This window comes from Chenopodium album, chromosome 9 (genome assembly GCF_948465745.1).
Source record: "Chenopodium album chromosome 9, dcCheAlbu1.1, whole genome shotgun sequence".
NCBI lineage: Eukaryota > Viridiplantae > Streptophyta > Magnoliopsida > Caryophyllales > Amaranthaceae > Chenopodium > Chenopodium album.
Genome location: NC_137842.1, coordinates 52,080,965 through 52,090,902, shown reverse-complemented (window position 1 = coordinate 52,090,902; position 9,938 = coordinate 52,080,965). Strand labels below are relative to the sequence as shown.

The 9,938-nt window shown below is 39.0% G+C and overlaps 1 protein-coding gene across 1 annotated transcript; it reads right to left on the bottom strand.

The window, feature by feature from the left end:
- Positions 1-899: 899 nt before the first annotated feature.
- Positions 900-1,472, bottom strand: LOC145557715 (uncharacterized). Its single transcript, XM_081618888.1, has one exon. The coding sequence runs from the start codon at positions 1,470-1,472 to the stop codon at positions 900-902; it is 573 nt and encodes a 190-aa protein (XP_081475014.1).
- Positions 1,473-9,938: the final 8,466 nt, after the last annotated feature.

Sequence of the window (9,938 nt, the reverse complement as noted above, 5' to 3'; positions counted from 1 at the left end):
GAAAAATGTGGAGTTTTGTGAGGAATTTTGGGTGTAGATTATAAAAATTGAGTAAAGGATGAAAAATAAGTGAGAAATAGAGAAGATTGGATTGATTTTGATGGAGATTTGAGGTTGAAATGGGGTGTGACAATGGAGTTTAAGAGTGAGAAGAAGAAGAGAAGAGTGAGAGAGTCGAATGAGGGTGAATAGAGAAGAAGAGCTGTGCGGCTTTTCTTTCCCTTTTAAAAAAAAATTGCCCGACAAAGGTTCGGTCGAACTACCTCAAGGTTCGGTCGAACCTACTCTCAAACTTTAAATTCAAAAATTGGGCAGAAAGTTTTCAGAATTTAGTACCAAAATATGAGCGGTCGAACTTCAGATAGTTCGGTCACATCATGGTTCGGTCGAACCACCCCTGGGTTCGGTTGAACCTACTCTGAATCTTTAATTTTTGCAATTCTGGCAGAAAGTTTTCAGATTACACTTCCAGAGTAGGAGCGGTCGAACTCAAGAAAGTTCGGTCATACTTTTTACAAGGTTCGACCGAACCTTCAGGGAGTTCGGTCGAACCACCCAATTTTTTTAAAAATTCTCATTTTCCAGCAGTTTTGCTTCTAGATTGAGAGTATTCGAACCACAATGGAGCTCGCTCGGACTTCCCTCAAAAAGAAAAGCTTCAAAATATGCACAAAAACTTCTCTTCAAAACACACTAAAATACCATACAATCATGCTAAAGGCAAGACATACCAACGATTCCAACACAACCAAAACCTAAAACACATAAATCCATCAATCCAAAATTGTAGATAGAAAAATTAAAGCATTAAGAAAAGAAAAGAGTAGAAAAGGGTTAGAAACTCGGGATGCCTCCCGAAAGCGCTTTTGGTTTACGCCGTTAGCTCGACGTTCCTTGAACTAATCAAGGAGGATCAAATTGATGATGCACATCAAAGAGTGGATACATGACCGGTTATCAATGGAATGCCCTTCATAATAAGGCTTGAGACGGTGACCATTGACTTTGAACGGGGAATACTCATCATTAGCGATCTCGAAAGAACCATAGGGAAACACTCTTGTGATAATGAATGGACCACTCCATCTCGATCTAAGCTTGCCCGGGAAGAGCTTCAAACGAGAGTTGCAGAGGAGAACCTTTTGGCCTTTAACAAATTCCTTTTTGACGATTTTAGCATCGTGCCAAGCTTTGGTCCTTTCCTTGTACATGCTTTCACTATCATAAGCGTTCATTCTCAACTCTTCTAACTCATGTAGCTCAAGAAGTCTTTGCTCACCCGCGCTATGGAGGTCAAAGTTGATTTGCTTGCTAGCCCAATGAGTTCGATGCTCCATCTCTACGGGCAAGTGACAATTCTTCCCATAAACAAACTTGTAGGGAGCAGTCTCTATTGGAGTCTTGAAAGCGGTCCTATACGCCCATAAAGAGTCAATGAGCTTAAATGACCAATCTTTCCTTATCCTTGCCATCGTCTTCTCCAAGATCACTTTGAGCTCCCTATTGGTGATCTCCGCTTGACCACTCGTTTGAGGATGGTAAACGAGCCCTCGCTTATGAGATACTTCATACCTATTAAGAAGTCCAACGAATGTGTGGTGCTTGAAATGTGACCTCCATCACTAATTATGGCCCTTGGAACACCAAATCTCGGGAAAATCACCTTCTTGAAAAGATTAACCACCACCTTAAAATCGTTTGTAGGGGAAGCCACGGACTCCGCCTACTTAGAGACATAGTCAACGGCAACCAAGATATACTTGTTCCCATGTGAAGAAATGAAAGGGCCCATGAAATCTATAGCCCACACATCAAAAACTTCAAGCTCAAGGATGGGGTTTTGCAGCATTTTATCCTTCCTAGAAATATTTCCCATCCGTTGACATCTATCAGAAGTCTTGACAAACACCCAAGCATCCTTGAATATAGAAGGTGAAAAGAACATAGATTGAAGAACCTTAGAGGCGGTTTTTTAACCACTCATATGCCTACCACAAGGAGAAGAGTGACACATATGGAGAACACTTTGAACTTCGTCGTTGGGGACGCATCTCCTCAACAAACCATCGACTCCTCTCTTCAACAAAATAGGATCATCCCAAATGTACCTCTTGGCCTCATGCTTTAGTCTTCGACGTTGTTGTGAAATGAAATCCGGAGGTATGGCGCTAAAAACCAAATAATTCACTATATCCGCATATCATGGCTCCGACTTTACCTTAAGGTCATATAGCACATTATCCCTTAGGGCATCCTCTATTGGCAAACCATCATCTTGAAACCTTGCACCACCTAGCCTTGAAAGGTGATCCGCCACCATATTTTCGGCCCCCTTCTTGTCTCTCATTACATAATCAAAATGTTGAAGGACTAAAACCCATCTCAACAATCTTGTCTTAGCTTCCCTCTTGCTTATCAAATATTTGAGAGTCGAGTGGTCGGTGTACACTATAGTCCTGGAACCGATGAGATAGGTTCTAAACTTCTCAAAAGAATGGACAACTTCCAAGAATTCCTTCCCGGTAGTAGTGTAATTTCGTTGGGCATCATTGAGAGTTTTGGAAAAATAGTGAATGACATGAAGTTTTCCTTCCTTTCGTTGCCCGGGAACTGATCCAATAGCCTCATCGTTTGCATCGCACATGAGTTCAAATGGTAAAGACTAATCCGGTCCTTGGACGATGGGGGCGGTGCAAAGTGCCTCTTTCAACCTACAAAAAGACTCTTGGAAAACATCATCAAACATAAACTCTTTATCTTGTTGCAAGAGGGATGTGAGAGGCTTAGCAATCAATGAAAAATCTTTTATAAAACGCCGATAGAACCCGACATGGCCAAGAAAGGGTCTCACTTCCCTCACATTGGTGGGGGGAGGAAGTTTCTCAATGACCTCTACCTTCGCTCTATCTACCTCAATGCCGGCATGGGAGATCTTATACCCAAGAATAATTACGCTTTCTACCATAAAATGGCATTTCTCCCAATTCAACACAAGGTTTTCCTTCTCACATCTCTCTAGGAAACGAGATTGATTGGATAGACAATCTTCATAGGTGGCTCCTCTAACGGAGAAGTCATCCATGAAGACTTCTATCTCATCTTCAATCTTGTCACTGAAAATCGACATCATGCAACGTTGAAATGTTACGGGGGCGTTACAAAGTCCAAAAGGCATTCTACGATACGCGTAAGTACCGTAGCGACATGTAAAGGTCATTTTCTCTTGATCCTTGGGGTCAATCGGGATTTGAAAAAATCCCGAGTAACCGTCAAAGAAACAATAGAAAGAATGCTTTCAACATTTGATCAATGAACGGTAGTGGAAAATGCTCTTTGTATGTGCTTGTATTGAGTTGGCGATAGTCAATGCACATGCGCCAACCGGTAACAAGCCTAGTAGGAACTAGTTGATCATTATCATTTTTCACTACCGTCATGCCACCCTTCTTTGCCACGACTTGTACGGGAGATACCCAATCACTATGAGCAATTGGGTATATAATCCCCGCATCAAGGAGATTTGCCACTTCCTTCCGCACAACCTCTTGCATGGAAAGGTTAAGCTTCCTTTGCCTTTGTCTAACGGGTCTAGCATATTCCTCTATATCAATTTTGTGCATGCATAAGGATGGACTTATACCTTTGATGTCATCAATGGTATATCCCAAAGCCTTCTTGTGTTTTCTCAAAACATCGATCAAGAGCGAGGTTTGCTCCTTCGTTAGATTATAATTGTAGATCACAGGGAAAGACTCATTGGAGTCGAGATATGCATACCTCAAGCCCAAAGGTAGAGGTTTCAAGTCTAGCTTTGGTATTTGCTTACCTTTGAAGCTTTCTTCTCTTTCTTCAACTTGAAAGAGATCATGAATAAAGGCACCATGCTTTCATCTTTACACTCCCTCTTTCTTTCCTCAAGCAAATCCTCATAAAATAAAATTGCATGTCCTTCTTGTGAGCACCTATCTTGAATTCATTTAATAATACACTTTCAAGAGGTTCGTTAGTAGCATACAAAGGGGAGTGAGAAAATTCATTAAGCACATTATCAAGAACATAAACTCTAAAATATTCACCACTCAAAGAAGGTTGTTGCATGACACTATTCTAATCAAATTCAATTGAATCTTTATCAATTTTTAGGGTCATCTTACCCTCCTTCACACCGATAATTGCTCTAGAAGTAGCTAGAAATGGCCTACCCAAAATTATAGGAATCCTCTCATCCTCATCCATCTCTAGCACATAAAACTCAACGAAAAATGTGAAATTTTCAACCCTAAGGGGAATGTCCTCAATTTTACCCATGGGAAACTTGGTAAAACGATCTGATAGTTGGAGAGTAACATTAATCGGTGAAAGGGTTCCATTACTAAGCTTTTGGTAGACGGAATAGGGCATAAAACTCACGCTTGCTCCTAAATCACACAATGCCTTGTCAAACTCGACACCATTAATGGAACAAGGGATAGAGAAACTACCCGGATCCTTCAACTTGGTAGGAAGCTTATTGGAAAGAATGGCACTACAATTGGCGGTCAAGTTCACCGTTTCACGCTCCCTTCTCCAACTCAAAAGGTCTTTCAAGAATTTGGAATAGTGAGGCATTTGTTTCATAATATCAACAAAAGGAAGAGAAACATGCAAATTTTTTATCACATCCAAAAACTTCCCAAATTGGGCATCAAGCTTAGCTCTCACAAATCGTTGTGGAAAGGGTAGTTTTTCCTCTCTAGGTTGGCGATTTAAGGGCAAGGGGGTAGCTTCCTTCTTCTTTGGCACCTCAACATCCTCTTCTTTCTCAACACTCAATGGCTCATTGGCTCTCTCACCCTCATTCTGTAATTCCACTTGTTCTTGAGGCTCTTCTTCCACTAAAGGAACGCTCCCCACTACCTTCCCACTTCTAGTTGTCACGGCATACAAAGGTTTTGGGTTGACTCCTTGACTTGGGATGGTGGAAGAGGAAGAAGAAATGGAGGAGTTAGAAGCAAGTTGAGCTATTTGAGTTTCAAGCATTTTCATATGAGCATTGGTTCGTTTTAGTTCCTCTTCATGCCTCCTTTGATCCTCCTCATCATGCAATTTCAATAAGGCATCTAGTTTAGCCATCACGGGATAATTTGGAGGAGCTTCAAGTTGAAGAGGTTGTTGAGGTGGGGGAAGTTGGGGTTGATGGAAACCCGGAGGCCTATTAGTTTGGGCATAGTTAGAGACATTTTAACCCGTATTGCCTCCGGTGCCTTGGTTAGGAACATTGCTTTGTTGATTGTTTCCCATGTTACTTTGATCACCAAAATTTTGATTTTGATGGTCATAGTATCGGGAGTTAGGTTGTTGGTTTTGATTACCATACCCTATTTGGTTAGAGTAGCCTCTTCAAATGAAACTGGAAGGGCCTCCCCCACCATGATATTGGTTATCATAACCACCACCACTTTGGTTCCAACCACAGTTTCCACTTTGATTCCAATTCCCCATTTGATTGGATTTTGGCCTCATGTTCCCCATATTCCCCATTTGAGGAGCAAAATTCATAGCATTAATATCTTCTACATTATCATCATGTTCTTGGGGAGGGGGTTGAACTTCATAAGAATATACACATTGAGAGGTATCATGATCATAGGTTCCACAATCAGCACAAAACACACATCCATGAGGCATTGAATTATAAGAAGAAAAAGAAGAAGAAGGGGCGTTCATACCATTGCTCTCCTTGGTTGGAGTGGAGGTGTTCCTTTGAGGATTGGATTTTTCTTTCATTAGCTCATCCCTTTGTTTGGTCATCTTGGAGATTTGGGTGGAGAGGTTGTTGATTGCGTTAGCTTGCTCTAAAGCATAAACACCCTCCCTATCTCCTTCATACCAATCTTCATAATGCCTTGTGGCCTCCTCTATGATTTGTTCCACCTCATCTTCTCTTTTGTTCATGATTGGTCCACCGGCTTCGGCATCTAATCTTGTTCTTCCTTGAGGTGAGAGACCACCATAGAAAGTGTGAATGAGTTGATACTTAGGTATTCTATGATGTGGACATTGGCGTTGGAGTTCTTTGTATTGTTCCCAAGCCGCACTTAGGGACTCACCACTCTTCTGACGGAAGCCTTGAATCAAAGATCGAGCTTCAGCGGTTTTTCTATTATTATAGAACCTTCTCAAGAATGCCATGGTAACTTGGTCCTAAGTTGAGAGAAAGTTTGGGGGCACCTCCTTCTCTAGCCACTCTAAACCTTTCCCAATTAAAGAGAAGGGGAACATCTTGAGTTGAATTTATTCTTGAGTCACTCCATTGGCCTTTATTGTATCACAATATTTCTCGAACTCTTTTAAATGTTCATGAGGACTCTCAAACTTTCCACCCGAGAATTGTTTCCTCTCTATCAAAGTAATCAAATTGGGCTTGATTTCAAAATTGTTGGCTTGAGTAGTAGGAGTTAAGATCCCACTTTGCGCTCTAAAGGCTTCGGGAGCCCCAAGACGGCTCAAAGGCGTATTCTCTCCCATTTTTGGGGGCTTCAAACTCTCAAAGTCAAAGGTAGAAAAAGGATTGATAACCGAACTTGGTGATGAGTTTGGGCTACCTAATTCTTCACTTGAGGGCAAAGAGGGCGGAGTATCTTCTTCTCTTACTCCTTCTTTCGTCCGGGTATGAGAGTTTCTACTCCTTGCTCTTGCTTTTCTTCGTAGTATGGATAAAGACCTCTCTAGCTCTGGATCAATGGGAATCAACAACCTTGAGCGGGTTCGCCCTCTGATCATACAACAAAGCTAAGAAGAAGGTAAGCACTAACAAGTAACAAAAGTAACAAACACTAACAATTAAAAAGTGAGATAGTCTCAATAAAGCAATGAAATAACAATGGAAGCCGTCTCCCCAGCAACGGCGCCAATTTGAAAAGGGAATAAACGCGTCGTTAAATGTCTATCCCTAATCAAATACAATTTATACACCTAAACAAACCTAATACAAGTATAAAGGTAAGTATAGGGGTCGATCCACAGGGAGCGACTAAACAATGCAATCACCACTAGTCACTTAAGCTATCTTGAAAAGTCAAATGTAGTTATCTAAAGACAGTAAAATAGAAGCTAAAAACGCTAAAATGGAAATTAAGTGAGCTAAGGCAATGAAATTAAGACACTAAGGGAATAGGCTTAGGTAAGTTTGCACTCAAGCATGAATAGACATGAAATTGTTATTAAACGCGAACTAAGCATCACACATCAACGGTTTAAGACACAATCTAACATCCTATCGGAGTCAATTGCTTTCTTGATTCATCAACAACCTACATTATCGTCTTAGGTCGAGCAAATCGAGGTAATAATCTAGCAAAATTGTTTAATGGAAATTTCTAAGTCGAGCTATCACTACAACCTAGGTCAATCCACCTAGCTAGTTATGAATAATGGTTGGCCACCCAAGAGAAACAACTAGTATGATATGCAAAACAAAGACTTTAATTACAATCACAATAATTTCAATATCAAAGCATACTTGAGATTCAACTACACCATCACCAATTCCCCTAGTAAGGAAACTACTCACTAATCATGTTAAAAACAATATCAATCATCAAATCAATAAGCATCAACATGATTAACAAGCAAACAAGGAGAATCAAAATAAACAAACAAAATCAAATGCAAAGGTAAAAAGAAAGAGTAAGAAATTGCTCATTAATTGAATTTGAAGATCTACAAAGGTTGAACAAGTTCCTACTTCAAAATCCAAGTTCATCAATGAAGAAATCCACACCTTCTTTCTCTACCAAAATGAAGACTAATAGTGCTTTCTCCCTCTAGATTAAGCTAAAATTCATAAATTAGAACTAAGTTAATTTAATTACATCAAAACGTTCTAAAACGGGACTTATATAGTCCGTACACAGCTGGCTGAAGTCGGGAAAAGGTTCGACCGAACATATGGTAGGTTTTATTAACGATTTAAGTAAATATATCGATAATTACTTAATGAAGTAAAGCTTGGAAACATTGAAATGTTCACAATTACAAAATGAAATGTAAAATCAGTTTGAGATAAACAATTTAACACCACAATATGATTGTTGTGATAAATATTTAACTTAAAAAAGAATGATCATCTAAAGGGAATTGTTGAATTAATTCATAATCCAGGAACACTACAATTAAAATGTATGTTGAAAGTACGAATCAAACTTTGCATGCCATTGTTCGAACGAAGAGTTAATGATTTACAAATATCGTTTTGAGGATATGCATTAGAACAACAACAATTGCGAATATACTAAATAAGAAACTTAACCAAAGCAGTAGAAAAGATGTCATAAGAGTTATGATTTGGAAATGTTCCAAAAGTTATCTTTTCTAAACAGGATTAAGGGTTATGAAAGCAATATAAAATGTTTACAAAGATGACATAATGCACCCTAAATCAGAAAAATAGTTCTTCGTGAAACTAAGAGGTATTATTCCTACAAATCGCGTAGAAACAAAGTGTTTGTTACTCGCGATAGTGTCTTTATAGAAAGAAATCTCTTCCTACAAAGCCAAGTGGGAGTAAAGTTAGACCTCAATGTGATTTGAGACGAGCAACAAATGGATGAGGATAACACTACATCAGAGATGAAGGCATATGAAATCAGCTAATTTGATAAACCATGTGTCGAAGCAAGCTAATTCCACTAGCGATGCTTCTATCGTCCCACTTGAATGAAAGGCTTCAAAGAGTTGAAGAAAATAATTCTATTGTTGCTCATACCTATCGTAGGTTACTTGGGATCAAAACAAACAGTTTGTTGAAATTCTGAGAAAAGGTGGATTCTAAAATTTTCTTATTAGAACGGTTAGAATCTATGCCCTACAAGCAAGCTTTGGATAAGTGCCAACTCAGGAAATGGCTTAAAGCCATGAAATCCAGTATGGACTCCATGTTTGTAAAGATGTGTTAGTCCATAATAATCTTACAAATAGGATCAAACCTATGAGTTGGGTAAGCCTATTCGGATTATTCTAGTTATGGATATCAAAATCAACTTCATGAAATGTTCTTGATGGTGAACATGTATATGATACAACCTAAGAGTTTTGAAATCAAGAAATTTCTAAAATGTTTTGCAAACTTCAGAAATTCACTTATGAATTGAAGTAAGCAACAGGAAGTTGGAACATTAGTTTTGATTAGGTAATCAAACAGTTTGATTTCCTCAGTAGAACGAAAGGGAATCTTGTAGAGACAAGAAGTTTAGTGGGAGTAATTGGTCCTCTTAGTATAGTATGTAGTTGACATACAGTTCATATGAAATGATATATCAGTGCTTGAATAAGTCGAGTAGTGGTTAGAAAGATTGTTTCTATATGAGAGACTTAGGAGATGTTGAGTACATATGGGAATCAAAATCCACAAAGTGAATCTTGAAGAATGATTGGACCTAATCAGGAGACTTATATTAATGAGTTTCTTGACAAGTTCAAGATGTAACATTCTACGATAGGATTTCTTCCCATGTCTCATGGAACTACGCTCAGTAAAACTCATTGCCTTCAAAACTAACAGAGTTGAGTTGTAAAAGTAGTGTACCTTATGCTTCTGCAAAATGATCCATTACTTGTGCCAGAAAATGTACAAAGCAAGGTGTTGCATATGACTTGTGCAAGTGTAGCTGGTTTCAAGCAAACTCAAAATAAGCATACGAAGAATTACCAAGAACAAATCCTTGAGTACTTGAGAAGTACTAAAAGGGATTCTTCTAGCTATTGTGTTAAAAGGTAATTTAAGAAAGTTATCAAAAGGTTACACGAATGCAAGTTTTTCAAACAGGCAAGATGATTCTAGATGGTGATCTAAATGCATATTTGTGTCTGGATGGAGAAAAACAGTGAATTTGAAGAGTTCAAGGCAGAGCACTGTTGCATACTCAATGTCAGAATATGTGTATTAAGATATAGTCAGA

Excerpts from the sequence above, each read along its gene's own strand:
- LOC145557715 (XM_081618888.1), bottom strand. The coding sequence starts at position 1,472 with ATGGCAAGGATAAGGAAAGATTGGTCATTTAAGCTCATTGACTCTTTA.